Here is a 26,064-nt window from a genome sequence, read left to right as displayed (position 1 = left end):
GCGACAATCTTTCTGTATAAATTAAAATGTATAAACTTCAAAGAAGCAAAAATAAATAATATTTCCTTTTTCATCACCAAGCTCCATTCCGGCACCTCAGGGGCGCCTTTTTGTCAGCCTCGTTTTTTTTTCTTCAGATTAGTTTTTGATCATCGAGTTACACAGTTTGGGGCGTTTCCCTGTAAACAACGACCAAACCTTCCGTGTAGAAAAGTAAACTGAGGTAAAGGGACGGAGCTCATTGCACAAGGCAATGTATGTTTGGCAGGGGAGGGTGAGGAGAGGGGGCATTCAGCTGCAAAATGCAACTTCACCACTAAATTCTTCACACTGAACCTTTAACTCCTGTTGTATGCATTGACATCACATGTATAGACGGAGATGTACACACAGGCTGTACTAGTACTGGTAGCACTTACCTTAAGAGAGTGGTGCTTGCTCTCGTGAAGTATCATCTCCTCAGATAGGATGAGCGTTCGGCTGCACAGGTCAAGAGGCTGCATGGAGAAGAGCGACAGATAACAGAGACAGGTTATGGTAAAGGTTGTGGATATTTTTCAGTTATAAATTATATTTTGGGGGTTTTATGCGTTAAGCATTTCCCAAAATATAATTTAAGAGTAAAATATTGCACTTAGTGAAAGAAAGTTGTGATACCAAATCCATTTCAGCTTCAAAATCCAAATGCTCTCCTAAACTACTCAGAGCGTATCTTTTTTCCTTCTACTATAAGAAACACAAGTGATAGAGTTTCTATGAAGACGGTACGTGAAGTCTGAGTATGACGAGACACTGACGATAAAATGAATAGTAAGTATTGGGTGAAGGGGACTTCCTCTCAAGTCCAGGGTCTGAGAAAAGGCGATGATTGAGAGTGTGTGTGTAGGTGTGGGTGTGTTTGTGGTCAGGGTCAGGTTTTGAATGTTTTTGTGTGAATTAAGAGGAAGTACCCCTGCCGTCACTGCATTTTGAACGTGTCAATGCTTCGAAGACCCCAAGATACCAATAGTATCTGACATGTGGGAGAAAACATCACCACACAACTATCATGTCTCACAGGGAAAAGCTAAATTATTTTAAAAAATTGCAATGAAACATGATTTTAAATAACTTCCATCTGTTTTCCTAACTTTGGTAAGTCCCCCATTTCAGATTATCATAAGACACAATGTACAGGAATATGAGACCTTTCTGATTATCATACTACACAGAATATATATTACTAGTATTCATTTGTAGAAATATTAAGTCTTTCTGGTCGAATATATATCAGAATAAAAGTAAAATATATATTAGTGGAGTAATACACTTTTTTTCTGCACACAGGTGAACCTTTGTACTAGCTAAACAGAATATGACAAATCATTGAAGACTAAAATAAACCCTTTAAATGGATTTATTCAGTTCCTTTTCTTTCTCGTTATGTTTATAAAATAAATAATGTCAAGAAAAACTTCCTTGTTATTCGGTTAAACATCTGAGGCTCAACCTCTGTTTCTCCATTTCAGCAGACAAACAAGTGCTGCAGCCTTAAGGTAGAAATCCCCCCGCCCCCCTTCCATTTTCTGCACCATTATAGGTGGATTTTCCTATTTGACCACAGAAAATACTTTTTCAGGGCAACATGAGGTCTCACATGTTTATACTTAATTTTGACCACGCATGTTTAAGTTCAGCCATTGCTTTTCATGTCCCCCGCCTTTTGATATCGTCTGCCTGACAAACTAAAGTTAGCCATTTTAGGAGATACACGTTTTTACTTTATCTGCTGAGGATTAGATGAAAAGATTATATCTGTTCATTTAACATGATGCTACAGCAGGCACCCTGATATCTTAATGGAAAATGGGGAAACAGCTAGTCGAGCTCTGTCAAAAGGCAACAAGATCTGTTTATTAGAACCTATGAAGCTCACCAGTTAACACGCGATCTATTGTCTGTTTAGTCTGCGAAAGAAAAGAGGTCAAATCATGTCGTAAAAACATATATGTTGACTACAATGTGATTATTATTTGATGACCAACCTCCGGGCAAAATATGATGCATTATATATTACAATAAAACCTCTAACATTAACCATTATAAAAAACACAGGTATTAACACGAATTGTCCTACCTGAACAAAAATGGGGAAGATAAGGATCTTGGGTGCCACTTTCACGTATCCATAGTTTCCATGCGGAGTATGTGAGCGGACAATAGTGCAGTTCTGGTAGTTTGCAAAGTTGGCGTTCTGCTGCTGGTAGTTGGATCCGCCTGCGTTCGTGGAGGTGGATGACGTCTTTGTCGTCTTGGAGTTGTTGGACCGTCTTAGGAAGCCGGTGCGGCTTGAGAATCCACCACCACCACCGCCACCGCCTCCTCCTCCTCCTCCTCCTCCACCTCCACCTCCACCTCCTCCACTCGGACCTCCAGGGAAACCACCGTGTCCACCACCGGCCTGGGTTTGGGCTTGTGGACCCGAGCCCTGACGTGTTGGGTATAACCTGGCTGCTCAAGAAGAAAAGGAAGGTGAAGCAGTAGTGTATAAAGATACAGATCTCATACCAACTACTGTCATTTCTGAATATATTTATGGTGAGTTAGAAAATATAGAATGGGAGATCTGACTGAGCAAGATACAGGCCATTAAATCTGGGTCACAGTTTGTACAGAAGTGCAAGAGTTCAGGAATCAACTATTCAAAACTGCTAGAAGTTCAATTAAAATGGACTGAGTGGAATTAATCTTTTAGATGTCCGGACCTGAAATATTTATTTCCTGCCTCAGTGTTTTTTTCGGTGTAACTTTGCCAGCTCCAGGCTCCAGCTTATATGGATTCAAAGAGGTGGACACATACATTATATTTTAATCTGTTATAATGATAAGCTTTGAGAAAAAAAGATATGCAAATAAAAACTAATGATGATCTTATGTTGTAAATTATTTAGACCAGAATTCAAAGTGTTGCATTCACTGTATTTATACGGTTAGTTTTAACTTGAGGTTATTTAAGTTGAAGATGTTTTATATTTATGAATAAATCACATCAGTAACCGGAAACTTGGAATAAAAAAAACTAATTTAACAACGGGCTACGTTCAAAACAATAGCAAAGTAAAGCCAATTTATACTCTGGCTCTCGGCCTAAATACCCGACAATAGAAATACTAAAACTGCAGGAGTGTGAAAATAACATGCACGTCTTACCTAATGTCCCCTGGTTGTCTTGGTAAACAGGCCTTAAGATCTGAAAGAAGAGTAATATGAAATTACATTATTTTTTATCTAAGACATCTAAGATACGAACATCTAAAGCAATTCGGTAAGATACAGTGTCTATGGGGAATTTCTCCTAATCATGTTCTTTAATTTCTATAATGTGACGCGTAATTTAAAAAATATCTGGATAAGCAAAGGGACACATTTCCTTATTATAACAAAAGAGAAAATCGAAAATCCTAAAGATTGTTTTTTATTCTGTAGTATGTGTGTCATGTACTTTAACTTCCACTGCTGCCGGGCCGTGAGTTTGTGTTTTGGCATCAGGCTGGACAATATCATCAACAATCTCTCGCATGACATTGAATCTGGTTTTCCAGGACTCAGCTGAGGCCGTTCGAGTCGTGCAGGACTCAGTGAAGCAGCGATGGTTTCTCCCTGTCAGGACGAATTACAGTCAACTGAGGCAGCGAAGACAGAAAAGCTGCCATCACGTCACATGTTGTTCACTTTAATACAGGATGTGAACTTGGGAGTTGAGCGCCGCAGAATGTTAAAAACGTATCATTAGGAGATTTTTTACTCCCCCGGATTATAAGGATAAATACAAACTGCTGCGTGAGCGCTGTATGAGTTTGTATTGTGTCGTTTGGGATATGTCACCAACATGACCTATTTCCGCAGGGGCTTTCTGTTTCTCAGCCGGCCGATGACCACCACAAAATGTTGCCAAATTCTTGCCCCTTTATATTTTGTGTGACAGAAGTGGTGGCTGTTTGAAGGGGTATTTTTTGTTCACTCTTTTTCCAGAAGCTTCCCCCGATATTTCCAAACCACCGGACACTTTTTTGTTTTTACAGTGTATTGTCATTTCCTTGACTAAGCTTCATCTCTTCCTTCTGAAATCAGTCAGCTCATTTACCGATGAAGATGGACATTGCATGACGCACAGAGACAACACACACACACACGCAGCTTCAAGTCACAAGCTCAGTAGGAAACAAGCAGAGAGGAAGACAGATGTAAATGAAACAATGTAAAAGCCAAAGGTTTTAGTTGGTTAGCAATGTTTTGGAAGCTTGGAAAAACTTTTTAGAGCTTGAAAAATGAACCTGGATTGCCGTATTATCCCTAAAAGACAGAGGTTTGTGCTGCAGGGACTCAAACACATCCTGGACCCTTTGGTTGAACATGTTTTTCACCCTGAGGAGGTTTAGTTAATAGGTTAGTATTTTTCTCATTATGAGGTTGTTAGCTGAGGAATTCATTTCAGTCTTTTTTGATTTTATGAGTTTGCTTTATTTAGTTTTATGGTGACAATTTTTAACTCATATACATGATGTCACTATAGATGCATCCATAAGTACACACTATATAAAACACTATGTACATGTCATACTGTGCATGTACATACATGTTATACTTGTAATTGACCAGTCTTGGAATGTGAAATTGTTAAAGTAATATTTTTTGTTTTCTTCTTAAATGGCAGAACTATTTGTTTTGGAAATACTGACGTATAAAAGATGGCACAGGCGATTCAGCAATAAGTTATCTATAAGATAAATGATGTCAGATACATAGCATTGTTTTCCTAATATGAAATGTGTTTAACTGCCACAAGCTTCACATGATATAGACACAATTTATTATCAACAGCTGCACTTTATACGTTATTGTCTCCTACCGCTTCCTGTAGCTGCAGGACTGATCTATATGTGTTATGTTCACGACACGTTGTAAAGCACAGATCGGTGAGACAGCAGCAACCCAGATGGCCCAGACACGCTGTAAACACAGTCCTTCTATCTACCGGCACCAGGGATGTAAGGTAAGGAGACATATCTAGGATGAGCCATCATATGACCATGGTGAGGATGAGGAGGACGAAGAAGATGATGAAGGTGCAGTCCACCACCAGCCTGCGGTACCTGGCTTCCGGGGTTGATGGGCGCCAGGATGATGTAGTTGTCCCCGTTGGAGGCCTTGACCCTGGTACCCTTCACCGTGGCAGTGTGCGGGTGGTGGAGGTGTCGCGGCTTCCCGTCCAGCTCCTCGGCGGACCCCCCCTGGGCCCCCCAGGCGAGGGTTCCCATCCCTAGGCCGCTGCTGTTTCCAGCGTCGGAGCCGTTGACCAGCAGCCTGCGGGCGGCGGTGGCACGGTGGTGAGCGGGGAGAGGCGGCACGGCGGGCGGGGTTTTATCTGGCACACGCCTGCGGGTGGGGGGTGAGGGGGTGTCATAGTTTGAGGTGGAGGGCTTGTAGGAGGGCCGGTGGATGAGGCCCTCAAAATTAGGTTTGGCTGAGGGACCAGTGCGCCACACCACCACTTTGATTTCATTGGTGCTGTTTCTGGACAGAGAAAGAAAGATAATGTTGAATAAAATCTAGAGGAGTGGATATGATACGTATATATTTTGTGAAACAATGAATTCTTCTAAAATGAACTATCTTTCTACACCCTATATATACTGTCTCTCAGTCAATTGGATAATCATTACTGATCGCTCATCCTGAGTCCTGGATAAGCCGTTCATTCTCTCAAACGATAAGCTGCTAATTGTTCCGTAATCCTCTGGTGTATTCGGGTTGGCTATTACCTGATCGCGTGGGCTAAGTCCACACACTTCCACTGCTCCACTGGTTGCCCATTCAGCTGCAGGAGAGTGTCCAAATGTTGCAGACCTGCCTGATCTGCTGGACCCCCTGCCAGAGTGAAGAGACATAAAAAACTGTTGTTACTTTCACATCTTTTAAGCACCTTTCATGCCACCCATGGTATAATTTACTTTATTTGTTGTACTTTGAGGTACAGAAATGCAAATTACTGTACACATGAAACAATAAGATAATAATTTAAGGTAAGATACACCCGATAGGGGCATGAAACAGTTTTAAATCTCTCCACGAGGACTGAAACCATGAGATCAGCTCAAGATTCAGCATCTCCTTCAAACACAGGGCTGCAGGGTGAACTACTGTGAACATGGGAGCTTCACAGCCGGGTTCCTTATTAACTGCTACACCCTGCTGACTGAGTCAGACCTAATGCTAATGCCCAAAGCTAAAACCCGGAGTTACAAAAAATATATAAAAAACATTACCCACAGGTGGTGAATGAAACTTTCAAGATGTACGAGGTTGCATGCATCGGATTACAAACTTTGCTCAATCAATGTCAAGAGCAGCTTTCAGTGTAAAATAAACTATTTCCATTTTGTTTATACAGTCTAGTAACTTTAAATTGGAAAAGTTGGGGAAAGATCATGTCATGTCAAGGTTCATGTCATCAATATTCAAAGTAAAAATCACTTTTTAGAGGCCCTGTGAATCAAAATGAATCATAGCAAACAACATTACCATGTTTGGCAAAGCAATTTTGTTTTGGCTACTTTTAAATTAAGAAATGTAGGATTTGGGTGTTGGTGCTAGAACCAAAATTTGTAACGAGAAGCACTGACGAAAAGTTAAAGTAAGCTTGTTTCGTATTTTAAAGGTATTACGGTCCAACGACATGAAAGACCTTAAAGAAGCCTCCCTCTTGAAAGACAGATCCCAGGAGGCGGACATGTACATGCAAACTCGCCTGGATCAACAGCCTGTACCCTCACTGGGGAATCTGAGCAGATGGTGAAGCCATAGCCATCCTTTCCTCGAAGGATGGTCACCTGCAGAACACACACACACAGTTATTTTATTAAACATAGATACAATCTCATTCTCTCTCCCAACTACCTTTGAAACCAAAAGTAACATGCTGGTCCAAAAGAGAAAAAAACTCCCTTCCTAAGGGATGATGAAGTCGACTTTGATTTCGCCGTCTTCTTCCTGTTTAAACTGTCATAAGAGAAGAATCCCTGTGAAATCAGTTAGCTGAATTAATGTGAAAACAACTCTGATAGATGAAAGGTATTCTGTGTTCTGTAGTGTGGGAAGAATTTCATATACACAATCTACCGCAAGCAGATTACTTACATCTATCAGAAACAGAAAGTCTTTCACACAAAAACATTAATTTAAACAATATAGACACATTTTTACTGTCATAGACAACAGTTATTGTTATAGAGAAATATAAAACCTACTCCTTTGTATGCAAATATGAGTTATACAACATGCAGCTGCCTCTTGAAACACATTTATATATTTTTCCAGGTTAATCCCACTGAGATTAAGAGATTCCACACACTGGCCCACAGAAAGTAACCGTGTATACTAAAACATTAATTAAAAAAAATGTCATATCAAGTATTGTATGAGTCGTCATTATAATTGGTTTAAAATCCATTGTCAGAATATTGTTTTAAAGATAGAAGCAAGCAGCTTCCCACAGCAGAGTAGAGATTGTCATGTATTGCGTCTCTGCCTAATGTCAGAATGTATTTTCTAGTGTTTTAATCCAATTCTTTACTTTAAAAAATAACAGGTTTGGAAAGATTTTGCTGGAATCAATTCATCTAATCCAATCAGCAATGCATCAATTTGCCAAATCTCAACATCGTGGCAGAAAGACGCAGTGTTTGTCTTCTCATATGTACCAGATCAACACACAGAGCACACACACGGACACACACAGATAATGCTGATCTCTCGTTCCCATTGTGTTTCTCTCTCTTTGATGCCCCCCAACATCGTCATTCAGTACCTGTGCTCGAAAGTCTGAGCCAAAGTCAACAAGGTTCCATCCAAAACATCTCACTTTCCAACCTTATCTGCTGACAACCACGGCCTCGAACACTCACGCATCCCTGCCATCTTGATTTCTTTTTCTGGCACAGGAAAACTACGAGTATATCCTGCTAAATAACAAAGTCTACCCATGAGCAAGATGCAGCACACAGCAAAATAATAGGGATTATTCAGGGGCCTGAAGCTTATGATGACCCTAAAATGTCGGGGACGATTGTGGTCTCTTATGGTCCACTGATTTTGTGTGCCCCATGTCACTGTTTGGGGCCACATTTTCTTTTTTTAAACCACATTTCTACACTCTTCATGTGCTCTATTTTGTTTCTATTTCCATCTACATCCAAACTGACACTGTTGAAAATATAATTTAAAAACAGAGAAAGAAAACTGGATTTAATACCTGTCGTGCAAAGAGAAATCGCTGCGGTCATCTGTTTTTATCTCCATGTACGACATGTTTCGGAAACTTAATCTGCTCTTTAGATTAAATCAGTGTCTTTATGATTTTGCTTAGTTGCAGCAAGTAAACAGACAGACCATCGACTGAACACAAAGATGGAAGACATGACAGCTGCCCACAAAGTGAAGGCGAAGCGTCTCGATCGCCACCTGGTGGTTGGCTGCAATATAGGTCATTAATCCAGTCTCCTCCATATTAATGGTTGGGATATGAGCCAAAGGGTGTTTATGACGCTGATGTAAGTTAAAGAGTTTGATTTTGACCATTTGATGATAGAAAAAAACGAATGACAGCTGAGACTGACTCGTGATTTGTGGAGCGTGTGCCGACAGGACCTCAGTTAAATCATATGATCGCAACTATGATCTGTGATGCCTGCTACTGTTATGATAAGAGCTTTGACCTTCTTCCTCTGAGGCTGAACACACACACATAAACACACAACTCTTTCCCTTAATTCATAACTGTAGCAAAAGTAAGTGCAGACAGTATTATACTTGCTAAGCCTGTGGCCGTGCTCTGCTTTGATATTTTTGCATTAATAGCAGACGGGGTTTAAACTAATCATCCTTGAGTCTGGATGTGTGACAAAACCAAAGAGAGAGAAAATTATGACATGTACAGAAAATGAGAGTGAAAGAAGAGATGAAAAACGAGAAACGGGGATAAAACAAAAAAGATGGATTAAACAATGGTGAGAGAGCAAATGAAAAAGACAAATAGCGGAACAGATGGTATTAAAAAAAAAAACATCCTTTCTGTGGAATTAAGGCGACCAGTCACAGAACGTTTTTTAGGATCATCTTGCAATTGAAGAAAATTGAAACAATATGAAAATGAACTATGCTGAGAGCGAGAGATCTATATATCCATCTTTTTTAACAGAGGAGGTTTCAGACGTTGTGTTCCTTTTCAAGAAGAACTCTCTGAACTGTCTAATATAGCCTGATTCCTCCAAACTCCAGAGCTTTTACAGCATTAATTCAATTCGGGAGCTTTGTGAAGTCCAACCACTCGAGCTCCCTCTGGTCTGCCAGAGGGAAGCAGCACCAGCCGCCCGGTTTCCTACTTCAACAATAAAACAGAGCGATTATTCTCAAGCAAAAAAAGAGAAGAGGACAATAGAATAATATAATAGAAATTTGTAAGAATGTTCTTTAAGTGACTGTTTTTTTGCATTACATCCCCAAGACAAATTTTTAAAGATAAATGAATGGGAACAGTTCTCAAGATGATTTAAATGAGGTGCTTTCTTGATAAATCTATGATTAAATCAAAGGGCATGTGTAAAAAATGAAAATATGAACTTTCTTGTTACCCAAGGGGGGAAACCTGTGTGTGTGTGTGTGTGTGTGTGTGTGTGTGTGTGTGTGTGTGTGTGTGTGTGTGTGAGTTCATGTGCGTTTGACCAAGCTTTCCCCTTTTCTACATTCATGCCTCAGTGCGCCACCATCCTCTCAGACACGACCGCATGAAACCAAACATAAATCCTGCCGGTCTCCTCCTGCTCCGGAGGATTTCAGTAGACATCTTGTCTGCCTTCCAACAGAGCAGCAGAGATAACATTCACCACCAACAGGTGCGCATACAACTAACTAACATGTACCAAGTGCACACAGCGGATCAACTGTACTGTGTGTGGTGAGACAATGTTATCTGGGTCAGTATGTTGAGTGACTAAGACAGCACGCCCAACACTGCAGTCGCACACATAGAAGTGAAGTGTCATGCTGCATTTTGGTCACATTAGCCCAGTGTTACAAATATTCTCCCTGTTTCACTGCTGCAGTCTTAGCATTTTTTTTTTATTTATCTTAGTGTTAATACGCTGATCCACCCCAGTGTCAAGTTTGGTTTCCTATTCTTTACATGTGCATTTCAGACGTGCAGGATGTGGCACCGCTTCACGCCACAGCAAATATTTGTCTCGTCTCTCCCTCCGTCAGCACCCGTCTGTCTCAACGAGTAGGAAAAATAATGTAAAGGACAGAGACAGAGAGAGAGCGAGAGCTGCTCTTCACCTCTCGAGAAGCATATCCTACAAATCTCCTTCGTTTCGCTTACATGCTGTTGTTCCTTCCCTGGACGTGTTGGACAGGCAGCTGAAAGTGCATTTCTCTCCCACTCAGCAATGGCAAAATATTTGGAAGTGACAGTACGCAAACAGTGATATTACCATTTAAATATTTTATGTGGAGCCCTTTCTGCTTTTGCCTTTTATAAATTATGGAATGCAATTTATCTTCTGGCAATTAATTATGAAAGCAGAGATTGGAACTTTCAAAGCTGTAATTTATTCTTCCAGTCTCTCTCTCTCTCCCAATCAGTGATTGATACCGTGCACTCGACACGCGTTTTCTCTTTTTCTATCTTCCCCTCTCTGAAAAACACACACACCTGTGGCAGCCTACATCCAATGCACAGGTGGCACAGCCCATGGATGGTGTGCAGGACACCTCCACCTCCTCCTCTCCCTCCTTCTCCAGGGTTTAAGTCCGCAGCCAGCACGCACACACTGCGACGGTGACTTTCCACCTGGCCGCCCCCTCTGCAGCCAGAGTATCTCCACAGCCTCCTCTGAGCAGGCGAGTGTGTTCTCCTAGGGCTGTGCTCCATCGGCTGGGAGCACTTCAGGGTGTTATGGATCATCTCAGCAGTGACGGCAGCCAAAAAAAAGAGCGGCTGGGGTGGCAGTGCAGTCCAGCAGTAGATGGTTGCTGATAGCAATATTGTTTCCCACTCTGCTGGAAAACAGGAATCTGTCGAGTATAACAAAAATGGTCCTTGGAGACGTTTTTTTCAGCCAAAACTGGCTGTCACTCCGCATCAGGTTTCTTCAAATGAGTCTAGATTTATTTTCCTGGTGGCAGCCCTCTGCGAACTGAACTCCAGCTGCACTCTTGTCCATTCAAGGTTTGTTTGCAACAACTCCAGTCATTAATGCATATTCCCGTGTGCAAGTTTCTACATCTGTACCCATCATTTGAACCGCAGCTTCACGTCTCCCTCGTGACTTCTTTTGAAAGTGAAGTTCAATGATTCCTTCCTTTAGGTTTTCATTCTTCTCCCCTCTTCTTGCATTGGCCCTGTCCTGCAAGACAGCGTCCAGCTTCTTGATCTGCGCCCTGAACGCTTGCGCCTGAGATCAGCTGTGTGAGAGTGTGCGGCGGTGGTGGCGGCGTCATGTAGGCGAGACTGGCGCTGGCTCAGCCTGCTCGGGCCACACTGTAGCTCCTGGCTGGGGCACTCATGGGAACTCTTCAACTGCAGAAGAATAGGAGGAAGTGCCTCCCACCGCCGCCACCCCCCCATCCCCTCTACACACATACACATGCACACATGCACTTGTGCATACCTCGCCACCGCACAGCCAGGACAACTTTGTGTGCCTGCTCCCGATAAGGCCAGTTTACTTCCTGAGTCCACACTATGAGGTTGGGAGAGGTGCTTCAGCTCTCCGTCTTTGGCAAATATGCACTGTAGTGACTAATATAGGTGGCACAAGTGTGACGTGTATGAATTAGAGTGAGCGAGACAGGAGTTTTATTAGGAATGGTCGAGCAAACAAGACTGTGAAAACCATTGAAAGTGGATTTTAACGATTAGGACAATGTATAAAAACTTTATATTACCACATTTTCCAAAAGATTATGATAGAAGTATTGTTGAGAGCACATGGGTAAACACACACACATATAAATCTAAATTACCACCTCATCAGACCTTTTCCCACCTCAGCTCCCACGCTCCACGTCCAGACATTATGCTTGTTTGTTATGTTTTCGACTTCCATATTTCCTCCGCTTTTCCTGTTCGCTGCTCCCCCTCAGCGCTCTAACCACACGGTACGGAAATTCACAGGTCTGTGAACTCAGGACAGTCCCCCCTCCTCCTCTTCCACTTGTCCAAACATTATTTTTGTTGTCAATATGTGTACGCCTGGGAAAGGGGTGGTAATCTGCTTAAAAATAACAACACCTCAGCGGCAGTGGAGGGAAAAGCTTGTTAAATTATGGCTCAAACATTGGCCAGTCTAACCCCCTCCAACTCCCATTGATGCCCAGCTGGCCTCCTCTCCGTTTTTTTACTGTTTAGGTGCCTGGCTCATGGCATGACACATGGACAGAGAAGTGACAGAGGACGAGAGGGGTGAACGGGGAGCGACGCTGCACTAGTCTCTACAAGGCTAATAAAGTGGCAGAAAAGGCCGTTGTCTTAAGATCCCTTCAGGCAAGTAGTAATGGCAGCTTTTCCCTGTTTGCCTTTTCAAAAGGGTGAGGGTTACCCGTCAAGCACACAAAAAACACTTTCTCTCCCATTCACGCTGCGCTGTTCACCTCTAAATAGGCAGAAGGACGGATTAGAGGGGGAGAAGAAAGGGAAAGAAGAAAGCATGTCTTGGGGAGAGGAGTGAAAGAAGAGTTTGTAAAGCTCGTCTAGGAGCCAGACGAGGCCAGTCAGTTGGTTAGTTATGTGGGATCTCGCTGAATCTCCCTGTCGGCTTCCCTCTCTCTTTCTGACCGGTATAAAGAGCTATCAAAGGAGGAGGCGTCTTTCACGCCATTGAACACACAAGTTGGGTCTAAGGCCAAGTTCAGGGTCGCAGCTCAAGTTGCACTTAAAATACAAACGTTGGAAGACAAGGACTAAGATTCATAAAGAGGGTACAGCAACAGACAAAGGCTAAGCTTCCACAGATAAGTAAAGATTAATTAGTTTAAATCAAATGAATTAATCTTTGAAATGCATAATTACTGAACATCAACACACTTCACAAGTGAATGACAAACTACACACAGAAATAATACAATAAAGTATAAAAAAGTAAAGAGTGGGTAAATAAATTCATCAAAATATGGAGTTAAAACTAAAATGTGGATGCAAAATATAAAAGTAAAATCAAAGCAGAATGTACAGCTGTCACAGCAGCTCTCTAAAGATCCTGGAGGCACAGCTATGCTAAGATTGATCATGCTCATAACGACTAAGGAAGATATATTCACAATGTTTGTCATCCTAGTTTAACATATTAGAATTTGAACATACTATGGTTTGTTTACCAGTTATTTGATTATTATCCATTAACCAGGGGGACATGAATGTCTAAACAGATTGTTCATAAAGAAGAAGAAGATGACTGCTCCATAAAAGTGAAGCCAAAGCGTTTCAATCGCCCCCTGGTGGCTGGCTGCGATGGAAGTTCTAAATTCCTCATTTAAAGTAGTACTTATCACACCTATGTTTGTCCAAGTGTTAATTTTCCAAGTTAGTTTGGTTTTAATTAGTTATTTGATGCTATAGAATCGGGGTAAACGTCATGATTGATGGCTGAGATTGAGGGTGTTTACTGTAGGGAAGTCTCTACACTCCACCATCCCACAGATTCTGGATTTGAATTCCCACAAGATGGCAGAGTTCATAACCGGGAAATGTAGGTATTATTTCTGGATGGTGGGACGGAGTTATATACAGTTCACAGTCTTTAATGGCTGCATCTATTATTGAGTGGTAGATGTACTGCATTCTCGTGTGAAATGGATGAACATCAGTAAAAAATGTCCTGATGGCAATCTGGCAAAGAATCCGTACCAAAGTGAGCAATGGGCTGACGTCCAACACACCTACACTGCCATCTCTAAAGCCATAGAGGTAAGAAATCTCAACCTGAGTAGGACAAATGTCTTCAGCCTTTTATTGACTCACACACACAGACAGTACTTTGAATGTACTGTTCGGTTTCAGGGTCTGGACATATGGACTCTTGTATCTGGCTTGAACTCTCCAATGAAAAGAAGATTAGCAGAGGTTATAAGGATCGGCACGCACACGGCCTGCATCTAGAAAGAACAGCGTTAGGGACAGCTAGGGCCCTGGGCCTAAAATACTCACAAAAGAAAACATCCCGGCAATAAAACTAACCAGTCTTCATTTATTCTGAGACACCGGCCAGAAAATCCAACCTCACTGTCCTGTTTTTAGTTTGCCTCTCCCTTCCTTCCCATCTTTCCCGTCAGACATGAGTGTCAGAACCATTTTCTCAGAGATGGTTTAGGAGCTAATGCTAGCTGACAAGCAAAGTGATGCAGGGGGACATGTAACCCAGGGCGCGACTATTGTTAATATTCATGAACTTTGAGCTCCTTGCCAATGACACGAGCAGGTTTTTTTTCCCTCTGCCTCTGAGCAGATGAACTGTTGTGGTGGCCCATGTCAGATTTATCATCTGTAGTTCAGAAGAGCTTTGTCATGATAAGGGCAAGAGTCATTATGGTTTCAGCTGATTCTTGTCGAGGACAGGATATGCAGATATGTAGATGAATAAGAACATTTAAATTAATGCAGAAATGAATAGTTTAATACATAAATAAATGAAGAAATAAATACGGTTTGCAATGAAAAGGGCCTTTTCTGTATTCATTCAATTTGTAATTTTTTGGTCAAAATATCTGTGATAACCTTTATTATCTTAATTTGGACAAGATCATTGAACCTATACATATACAATATATAAGTCTATCAAAGGGCTTTAGTTGTACTAAAGTGCTATCCAAAAGGAATCACACTGGAGATTTCACTGACAAATTCTCCAAATATCGGGTGAGATTAATTAACAGTGGTCAATATTTTCCCATCACAATATGTCACCCCCCGTTACTGTGGCTAGTGTTTAACCGAAATTCAAACAATCCCCTGTCTCTTATCTTTAAAAGCAAAAACCATGGTAATGCCAGATCTTTTTAATATATTGAAATGACATGGAGCTTGCAGTGAGTCACACACAGCAAACTAACAGAGCTCATTCGGTGTGACACTTTTAAAGCATAATTTATCCCAAACTTGGGGTAATTATCTTAGCTCAAAGTACAATGATTTTAAGTAAAAATACAGAAGAAAGTTTTAAAAGTGGAGACGGCGAATGGAGGAAAATCTTCTTGAAATAGCCTTGTGGTCTTTCTGAGGGACATTCCTTTGTGGATATGAAGTATTATCTTTACTGACATCTGAAGTGTCCAAAGCCTTAAATGAGCCCAGTGTAAATCACCAAAATTATTCATGTGTAAGGCCATCATCAAACACTGAAATGTTTGAGTAGGTAAAGAGTGGGCAGTTAATGATACCACAGGGCTCTTTGTGCCGCATGGGTGATGGCCATGGGGTGACAGAGAGAAAAAAGAGAGGGAAAAGCAGCAGGAGGAGGAGGAGGGGGAGGCCACAATGGTGAAGGAGGACATACGCAGCGGTCTGGAAGGGAGCGAGGACAAGGCAACAGAAAATGAGTACAGAAAAGAGAAGAAAGTCTGAAAGGTTTTCCATTCTCCCTTAATTTAGTCTGTGAATGTGCTTCTCCCCCCCTCCCTCAACTCTCCCCTGAGACGGTCCCACACAAACCACACAATCATCTGTTACTCTGATTCAACCGGAGATAAAGAGGAAGAGGGAGAACAAGAATTAAAGGGGAGGGAGGAAAGAGGATGGAGAGAGGAAAGGAGCATTCACGGATACACATGTAGAACTTTTTGCCATGTCGCTGCTGCGCTTCATCTCTTCACCCTCCATATGACTTCAAAAGCCTCACAGAGGAAACAGTTCAGTGCAGTTACTTTATTCTGTTAGCTATGTCAGGAATGTTATAAATCTGTTTTTCAGGAACTAAACATTGCGCTGAAGCTAAACAGAGCAATGTGTTGCTCATCAAATACACAAATGCGTTGCATCAGAGGAGTAACACAACTTTTATGTGATAAATTACCCCTGACTTGTGTTTCTCTGAATGTCCGATGTGCGTTACGTGTAAAGAGAGGAACATTTTGTGAAAGGGGAGAGTAAATCTAGCACCTCTGTCTAATCCTGTCCAGTCAGGCTTATTACTGTCGCTCCGTGAGACCACTGCTTCTCCACAGAGTTCACATCCTGGAGTGATTCAACTTTCTCAAGAAACACGGATATGTTGCAATGAGACACTGATCTGCTGCTGAATAAGCCTGAATGTCAGCCACTCCCGGTATCAAAGTCATTATGATCACCTTTCTTTAACAAGTCATTGCATGAACTGACCCTTGAACAACCTCAACCTTGAACAAAAACTACAAAACAGAGTTCCACAAAAGTTGATAAGGACTGCTTTGACATGTTCACCATTATCGCAGGTAATAATGCACAGATGAAGGCATAGAAAGTTAGTGCAATTGTGTGAGGTTAGATAGAATGTAATGGGACTATTTGATCTTAGCACAGTAAAGTGCCCTCTTTTTGATGAATCCCTCACAATTCAGTGATTTCAAACAAACCAATTCCTTTTTTGAGAGACAATTCTTAATTGAATAACATTCATGGAACCTCGGGTGTATGAAAAACAAGTCAGAGACCATGTCCACTGTAATGCAACACACAGTGTTACTTAAAAATACATTTGAATAATTATAAGCTTTGTTCACACTTGTAATGTGAAGTATTGTTGAATTCAGTTACCGTGCAAGGTACGATGATGATCAAACCTTGTAATCTTGTTCAGGCAAAGTTTGACTGTGGTGGAATTGTTCCTGTGCTACGTGACCCTGCAGGACATTAATTTCTTTTCACTGCACACAGCAGCACTGCTAGAAAAAACAACGGCAAATTGGACACCGAAAGACTTATCAACACTTCAAGTACATAGGCTATGTAACTGATGGATTTTGCTGTTGAACGCCTACTGGGTTCTGAGCACATTAACACCTCAGAGAAATGTTTTTATAATGCGAGTATCTCTCAAAAACTCACCAAGAGTTATGGTAAAAATCCACTATTGATAACGCACCAAATCTAAGTTGTCCTATTTTGCGTGTACATTTAATCCGATGATTTAGATTGTTAGCCGTTTTATCTGCGTGCGTTTCCTCCAGTTTTTATGATTGAAAGCTGAATGTTCTGGGCTACACTTCTGAGTGTGAATGTGAATTCTTTCTCGTTTGTGGCGAGCGTATTTGGAGCAGACTGGGGCATTTCTCTCATGGCAGACTCAGCTATGTGTGGTTGTGGTTTCCACGGAGTCTTTACTTAGGATCTGTCAGTTTGTTTTATTAGGCTCCTGTTTACACTGAAGCGCTGTCGGTTTTCTGACAAAATGCCGCAGACAAAAACGTGCATTTGGCTTCAAAGCTGTCCGATACCCATCTCTTTGAGTCTTTGTATACAGTTTTCATAATATATCTAGCCCACTCCATACCCTGGGTATACAGACATGTGATGGATCAAAGAAAAAAAAAATCCATAACAGGAAGATAATATATGCCTCATGAGTGCCAGCTGACTTCCCCCGCCCCGATTTTCAATTATGACAGCCCCTATCTAAACATAGCCCCCTGTCACACATACATCTGAACCTGTAAAAGTGATTTTGCTGAAGCATTAACTGTGTTGGCATCGTGTGGGAACAGAAGCCAGAGTCAATTTTCCGTGACAGTTACTTGGAAAATGTGCCAACTCGGGATCCACTAAGAAATATGAGTTATAAATCTTCATCCACAGCTGTGGTGTCAACAAAAACATGCAAAAAGATGCAGCATTTATAAGCAACGAGATAAAATTATCTTTGATGAGACACAAGAGGAATGGTTGAAAGACGCCGCCATTAACTATTTATTAATGTATTTGTTTCTTTTTGCGCACTTACTTTTAATACCATCTCGCTCCCACATCTGTTTTTGTCCCTCAATTCTTTTCGCTAATGGTTTATCTGGGTAAAGTGTCTCTGAGTGCCTTTAAAGGTCCAATGTCTCATACATTTGCAGGGTTGCATTTGAAGGTTTGATATTCGGAAGATGTATTTGTGGTTTTAAGTAAAAAAAAAAAATTAAAAAACTCTCAGTCTCCTCTCTCATGTTTCTCTCTATAGCTCAAACAAGAACATTATGTGTTGAGGCCAGCCAGGGGAGCGTGCATGGTCACAGAGTCCAAGATCATCGGGGACATCAGGGAGGTGAGTGATCGGACAGCTGGTAGAGCAAGATGGGAACACGGTGAGTCGATTACCAGGACAAGGGAGTTGTCTACCTTTCTGTCATGTCAAGACCACATGTAAATTTTGAATGGGATTTATTGGGATTGCAGACGAGAGACTATAGCGGCAAACATCAAGTCGAGGTTAAGTCAGTGGATACCATCACTTAACTGAGAGAGAGGTTTGCAGTCCTGACACAGCCAAAAACATGGCTGGTTTTAAAGTATCTCATAAAACAAAGTGATTGATACAACAGGGAACCTAAAACATTTAAGTAATGCAACAACTGGGGGAAGAATTGTGTAACAAAAGTTCAAAGCTTAAAGGTCATTAAACTAACTAATAATAACAAACAATTTTCCTTAAAAGAGATTGATTCAAAACTTTGAAACTGTCACCTAATGTATGTATTGCCCCTAGACAGACAAGGAAATCTGATAATGAGACCTTAAGATATTCTGTGTAAATAAAAAGAGCCATCATTCTTTTTATTATTGTTATTATATAGTGCAAGAATCTTGTTTTTCAGTATCACATTAATAACAGCTGTGGTAGACCCACTTATTTTACATGTTTAAGTTTAGTCAGAGAGGAGAGATGATATCTTGTTTTTGTAAAAGTTTTGTTATTCCAGTTTAAGTAAAAAAATAAAAAAATAACTTGACTCTTGTTCGGCAAAACATTCAAATTTAGGGCTCCTATTATTTAATTACTGAAAAGGCAAAAAGGCTTTTGGCGTCTATTAGAGGGGAAGGCCGCTCCTGATGCTGCAGTGCATTGTCTTTGACTAAAAGCCGAGATGTAAATTCTCCTGCTTTATTACTGTAGCTTAAAAGCTAGAGAGAAGGACAGTGTGAAATTCGCCGAAGAGGGAAAACACCTGCATCTAAAAGAAATGGTTGCATCCAGCTCGCTAGCCAGCTAGCTATGTAGCCTGCTTGCTAGCTTAACCAACAAGTGCATGTACTGTAGGTTGCAGCTGTTTTATTTAATGTTTTTATCTAGACAGTTCCAAATAGAATTGGCAGCATTAGCGTGAATTCTCAAATATACTGCTTAAATAGTCATTACTTACTCATACAGCTGTAAACTGTGTGAAAGTATCATCAGTCATCCTCCTGTGTCTCTGTTAACAGTTTAAGTGGTCTTCCACATTCATTTGTAATTAATGCACGGACGTTGTACAGTCAGCAATGTGGAAATTGAGAAAATGGACTTTAAAGCTACGTCCATCTTGAAATATTACAACAAAACTAAAACCAGAAGATGTAAAGTACAAAAGGAAGAAGAAGAAGGAGAGAACAGGAAGGATTCGTGATTTCCACAAACAGATAAGGAAAACTGGCTTCACAGCCGACTGCACATTTAACTTTTCCCCCTTTCTCATGACAAACCATTATTCTGCTCCACATGTGACTCACATGCCAGTGAGCCTTTTGACATATATTGTCTTTCAAGAAATGACATGTTGCTCCATTCACTGCTCCGAGCACAAGCACATGACTCAATTAGTTGCTATAGTTGCTGAAAATGTGTAACACGGAATTCGTGCAATAAATGTTTCACTGAAGGCATGTTTATGCATGATGAGTTGGTTAGACATGGTTCAATGTCACGGCTCAACTACTTTGTATTATCGTAAATGTGCCTATTTGCTCATTATGCACACGATCAAACCTAATGAATTATAATACATAGAAGCGCAAGTGGAAATGGAAAGATATGCTCACCAAAACACTGTAGAGCACTAGTATTATTAGATTAATGTCCATATACACAATTAAACTTCCCCAATATTTAAATTACTCAAGTTGACATGCACCCCCCCCCACACACACAAACACACACACACATTCAGACACACACAGAGCAGAGAAGGCAAACTTCTACATGATTAAACTTTGCAAGGGACACACAGAAAGTAAAAAATATTGGATTGTACTTACTGTTAAGCATTGCATATTCTCAGGCCGATTGGTCTCGGGGGCAGCACCATGGTTTGACAGCACAGCGTCTGAAATGTAGACAAAGGAATCACGGGCTGAGACAGTGCCTTTGGAGCACATTTCTCCCTGGGCCAACGCAAAACGGCTTTCTTGATGCACAAAACGAAAAACCCCAAATTGTTCTGGGAGTCCATAAAAAGTGATTCAGAAAGATAACAGCGAGCAATTACGGCAACAGCTGAGCGGAGCAGCCGTCGCTGGGCTGGTGTTCAAACTTAAGCGAGCGCATAAAAAGGCAAAAAAACAGGCCAGCAGAGTCAAGGAAAATCCCGTAAGATGCGAGGATCCAACAAACTGCCCAAGAGAGGAGTGGAAGTGAGAACAAGTGAGACAGAGGGAGGGAGGGAGGGCTGAAGAAGAGAAAAGGAACTCCTCTCTCACTCTATTATCTGTCCGTCACAGGGCTCCTGGGAAGTCGCTATGGTTACAGGGACTCACGCCTCAGTGTCCTTTTAACTATTGCTCATAAAGGCAGCATTCAGCTTAGGGCTACAATGCAGATCTCCCCGTCTCTGTCTTACTGCATTCCCTTCTGTTTTTAAACGGGTTGACAGCTCTGCCTTTATACAGTATATCTTATTTTCTACTTTCTACATTTCCTCTGTCTGCACAACTTCCCACAGAACAACCCAAAGAACTCCCTGTCCAAACACAAGCACCATCCTCCTGCTGTTATTCTCCTTCCACTTTCTATACTCCTCCATCTCTAACCCATACCTCCATGACCAAAGCATGGAAATGATTTGACCCCCAGACTGTGAAACGTTATTTTCCAAACTCTGCCAACCGAGTCTGAACAGCCCCAACACAAGTGAAAGGGTGTAAGTGGATCAGTGACCTTCTATGAGCCTTGCAAATAAATGGAATAACAACCTTATATACAAAAAAAAAACCTTGAAATGTTTGCTTCACAGTTTAACATATATAGTTTAAATTGAATGTGTTGCAAACACTATTGTTTTAGTGCTGACTGAAGCTGACTAAAGCTTTGAAATGTCTTAGAAATAAAGTTATTCTTGTAAGTACAAGTCACAATAAAAGTACACAGGACTACACAAAGCTTGGCAGTAGAACATGCATTTTGCCCCACCAAGAAAAACAACAGCATTGGTCATTTTGCCAATGGACAAAAAAGACCAGCAGCTGTAGTAATTCCGATCTTCACGGGAAAAAAGTTGACAAAGGTGACAATTCATGGAATCCTGAACTTAACCAAATGGTTATTATTTATAACCTTGATTTGAGTCTGTGAACAAACAACTGTCTAACTACACATCAAATTAAAATAAACTTAAACAAGTTTTAAATCATAGATGAATTCTATGAATTTAATAATTATAAATGTCTAATATTATCTGATTTCCTGAAAATAGAAATGTTACGTTAACACAGGATGTGTCCGATGTCACTCAACGCTAGCAGAACATCATCAGCGAGCACGCGGCAAATAGTGCTGCACACACTAAGTTAGAGATCTCTTATGTTATTATGCGAGTACTGGTATAATATGAAACTTTGTTCGGGACACAATAGTGTCACTTCAGTCTAGATAGTTTATGGGAAACTTAAGAGCTAAAAGTTTTATATTTCATATTCTAATGTGCATATTTTGCATCATTCAGTCCAGTATGGGCAAAACAAGCAAAGAGAAGTAAATGAGTTTATAATGTTACCGTAGTCCACAAGTAGATTAGAAACTTAAAAACCTCCCTAGATTTTGGATACAGTTTCTACTTTCCACTGTGGCCCTAAAGTTTAACCCCGGAGATTAATCCCAGAGGAAAAGGTCCAATCCCATAGTTGCTGTTGCCATCGTAACCCTGGGGCTTTGAAAAAAAAAGATTCTGTCACTCCAGAATCTGAAACCTTCAGGGGTCCAGCTAAAGAGAGGGGCTAACCTGGCTGGCTTCAAGCCCAGGAGAGGAGCCTTTTGTCTGGCTAGGACATCGGTAACATGGGGCATATGAGGGGAGCAGCTGGCAACGAGTAACATCCAGAATGACTGACGTAAAAATGGGGGGAATAAAGAGGAACAATAGGAGAGGGACCCACTGGACAGTGGGAAAAGTATACACAAGAGAAACCCGGAGTTGGGGAAAAAAAGCAATGTAGTCAGAAAAAGGGAATAAGAAAGAGAAGATAAGAGAAGAACGGCAGACAGTGGATCAGATGGGGAAGGGGGGGGCAGAAAATTAAGACGTGCAAAAGGCAAGAGGAAACAAAAGACCTGTTATGGTGCTTGTCTCAATCAACCAGTCTCAGATCTGCCACAACACAAATAGTCCTCGACTCTGCCCAAATCAAACATTGCCCCACTCACTGCCCCTTTTCACCTCCTGTCACCAACAAACAAATGAACACTTGATGGAGTGAGTGGCAAAACCAAGGAGGGAGCAGACTTCCTCCTGTTCAATTTACTGAGTCTCTTCAGATCAGGAGAGGATTGTTTAAACTGCTAACGCCAAGAATTAACAGTCTATAGAGAAAGTGATTGTAATGAACTGGCAATAAATATCTAAATGTGCTGTAGAAGTGATGGGGCCAACAACTAACATCTCTCTCATAATACAAATCAATAGAAATGGAAATAGCCAGAGTTAAGTTCACATCTTATAGCAGCAAAAAATATATAAAATTTGATTCATCATGTCGACAAATGGGACCCAAATAATCAATTTTTCTTTGGGCTAATAGTTAAAGTTTTTAGTATCTTTTAGTTTGGTTATTGTAATTTCATGATTCCTTGGTACTGCAGGGGGCTTATGAAGGATCCTTTGACTGGATTTAAAGAGTTTTGTTCCACTGATATATCGATGAACACATTCACACTCGAGTCGCGGCTCCTTTTTCAAGCTCTTCAGCCTTGCAGCTCTTTTTGTTTGGTGAACACAACAGTAAATCAGAAGCTCATCAGCATGCTGAAAGAGGGAATTCAGTCTTGTGCCCGAGGGCGCTTTTTTTGGTCAATGGACAAATTGATCCTTTAGATGAGGGGAACGATGTGGAGTGTGTGCAGCAGCCTAAAACCTCTGGATTCAGTTCAGTTCTTTGATATGTTCTCTTTGATGAGGTCGGTCATTATTGTGCACAGTGTTACAGCTATAATCTGTGCCCCAACTGTGATGTAGACTGAAACACTGCCTGCGGTGGTACACGCATCCTGTACTACCATCCCATACATTAAAAAATGTTGACCAACACGCACACAATGAAAAACAATCTCTCCTAGGTCTATGGGGATCATCTTCATCCTTTAGTAGTCCAGCAAAAGATTGGAGTGATTTCCCCCCTCCATTATATTTCAGTTGTAAAATATGTCACATCTAATACTAGATAATCCACTAAATCCTGCAGGCCAACCGGTCAATGGTTGCGATAAAACCGCCAGTGAGCCACTTGTCCACATTTGTTGACATGTTTATTAAAACTTAAGCTGCCAATTTTTCCATATCTGGGACAAAGGTCATGCTTTAAACAGCTGAGCTGACTGAGAGGCACTGGGGATGCTGATCTGTTCACTATATGATTACTGAGCAACGAGCAAGAGTGTCACCCACTGACTGAAGGGTCACATCCATACAGGGGTTTACCTCCACCAAGGGTAATGCTCTATTTCACCATGTTACAGAAAAGTTACAGGAACTGCTACATTATTTAACGGGCTCTTCCTTGGGTCATGCCCCACTCCCCCTTAAAACTTGTATAGAAATCAGTTGAGCAGTTTTTGTGTAATCATGCTAATTAACAAACAAACAGACAAACAAAGTGGGGTCTTTGGGTCATGCCCCACCACTCCAAAACAATTTCATGGAAATCAGTTAGTTAGGTAACAAATAGAAAAACTAAAGCAGAGGAAAACAAAACCTCCCTGGAGGTGGTAACTAACAGATGGTTTTCATTGGACAGTGGAGGAAACATTACTGGATTCTATGAAACCAACTACACTGGATTGTTTCTGATCCCATGAAAGCACATTTGTTCCACTGTAAATTGGCAGAAGTGTTGATGTGTAAGTATTTTGCTCCTGTTTAAGAGGAAGTGATCAAAACACTTTTCTAAAAGGCTACAGTTATTCCAGAGAGGTTAACAGGAGGTGAAAAAAAATAATAGGAAAATGCTATGAACGACAACACATATATGAGATGACTTAACAGTGCTGGACATCATCAATAATTCAAAAGAAGCATTTAGATGTTATTACAAAATATTTTATATATTAGGGGGTACCTGTATAATTTTTTTCCACCCCTTTAATGTCATGCAAAGATTGCAAAAGTAGAACATACATAAATATTGTGATACAAACATAAAACTTCAAAATGGATGCACAGATACTTTTCAATACATCTTCACCACACGCAGTTTGATCCCTGAGAGGAATGCATTTGGAGATGCCTGAGTTCTCTGCACCTAAAGCTGAGTGCACTAGAAACGTGACACAAAAGTAAATATTGAGCAGAAGAGATATTTTTGTCTGACCTGTGCAGCCATTAAACAACTGAGTCATTTACAGTATAATAAACACATAGAACAAGACAATTACTGTTAAGTAACAGACATATAAATGTTGAATACTGTTTAGTGACTGACGCATTTCCTGTTTCTGTCTAAAGCAAATAGCCAGAATGGGTTATGTCTGCGGTGTCAATGTTTTGTTGATTGTCCCTGCCACCAACGAGATCATAAATATCCCGCACATGCATTCCCCTGAGCCCCTTCCATTGTCTTAAGCAAACAGTGTTTTACATACACAGCATGTTTATATTGACACTGATAATTAATAGCATGAAATAAGCTCCTGTTGAATCATTGCCGCAAAAGCAAAACCTGAAATTATTTTTTAAGAGTGGCGACATTTTAACTATTTAAAAGTGCCTTCAAGATAAGAAATTTATATTATATTCCTACATGCATGCTCTGTGAGAATTATGTGTCATTCACACAGAGCTGTCAGTATGTACTGCGACACGTGCTATAAATATCTGCAGAGCAGGATGGGAATATTCTTGTGCACCCCATTTTGGCACTCGCACTCCGACCAGTCCTGCCCACTTACCAACGCCCACTTTCTGCAGGCGCAACATGTCAAGGTTCATTGGCTGTGACCCTAACACATGGAAGTGTCCACCCACTGAACAATGTGCTATTTGAAAGCTTGCAGACTGGAGAGACTCATACTTAAGAGGTTCAGAGGTTGAGGGGTAGAGGTGTCAACATCATCTGTGGTTGTCTGAGATGGACCAGTGTTTGTGCCCCCCCCCCCCCCCCATATCAACCTCAAACTTTCCATAGGACAAAGTGTTCCTGCAGTCAATCCTCACACTTTATTTATCGTTTCCTGTCTCTGCTAAAAAGAAATTGAATGCGAACCTCAAATTTTTTGTGCAGCTCATGTTATATTTACATTATATTTCATTACAAAAGGTTCTGTCAGAAAAATGTCAGACTCACCTCAAGTTTTAGGTTTTTAATTTCCCCGGCTAAGCTCAGTGTGTAGTTTAATTCTTGATTAAGAGAAATCTTGTGCAGAGGATGAAATCTACTTAAATATTCATTTAAATGTCTTATGACACCAATGGTCCCTCCAACACTTTTCTTGATAAGACATCCTCTGAGGACCATGTGGGCGTGAGTGTGCTTGACTGACACGTCTCGGTCCATCCTATTACTTTTGTGGCACCTGTTAGGTTGAGAGACATCACACCGTGTCAGTGACAGAATCAGTCCGT

At 41.0% G+C, this 26,064-nt stretch overlaps 1 protein-coding gene across 4 annotated transcripts in view; it reads right to left on the bottom strand.

Moving 5' to 3' along the window:
- Window positions 1-26,064, bottom strand: part of rgs3a (regulator of G protein signaling 3a) — a 136,382-nt gene that overhangs the window by 80,446 nt on the left and 29,872 nt on the right. For 2 of the 4 annotated variants that reach the window (XM_062412391.1, XM_062412393.1), the window contains 7 exons: window positions 20,276-20,343; window positions 6,788-6,869; window positions 5,802-5,907; window positions 5,133-5,553; window positions 3,190-3,229; window positions 2,117-2,490; window positions 420-497 (listed from right to left, as the gene is read on the bottom strand). In XM_062412391.1, coding sequence (XP_062268375.1) covers window positions 420-497; window positions 2,117-2,490; window positions 3,190-3,229; window positions 5,133-5,553; window positions 5,802-5,907; window positions 6,788-6,869; window positions 20,276-20,343 — 1,169 coding nt within the window. Of the gene's footprint in view, window positions 1-419; window positions 498-2,116; window positions 2,491-3,189; window positions 3,230-5,132; window positions 5,554-5,801; window positions 5,908-6,787; window positions 6,870-10,747; window positions 11,583-20,275; window positions 20,344-26,064 lie in introns of those variants that run through there. The other 2 variants (XM_062412392.1, XM_062412394.1) reach the window with 2 other exon arrangements.

This window comes from Platichthys flesus, chromosome 19 (assembly GCF_949316205.1).
Source record: "Platichthys flesus chromosome 19, fPlaFle2.1, whole genome shotgun sequence".
In the NCBI taxonomy this organism is placed as follows: domain Eukaryota; kingdom Metazoa; phylum Chordata; class Actinopteri; order Pleuronectiformes; family Pleuronectidae; genus Platichthys; species Platichthys flesus.
The sequence above is the reverse complement of the archived record's forward strand: the minus strand, read 5'-3'. Positions and strand labels throughout refer to the sequence as shown.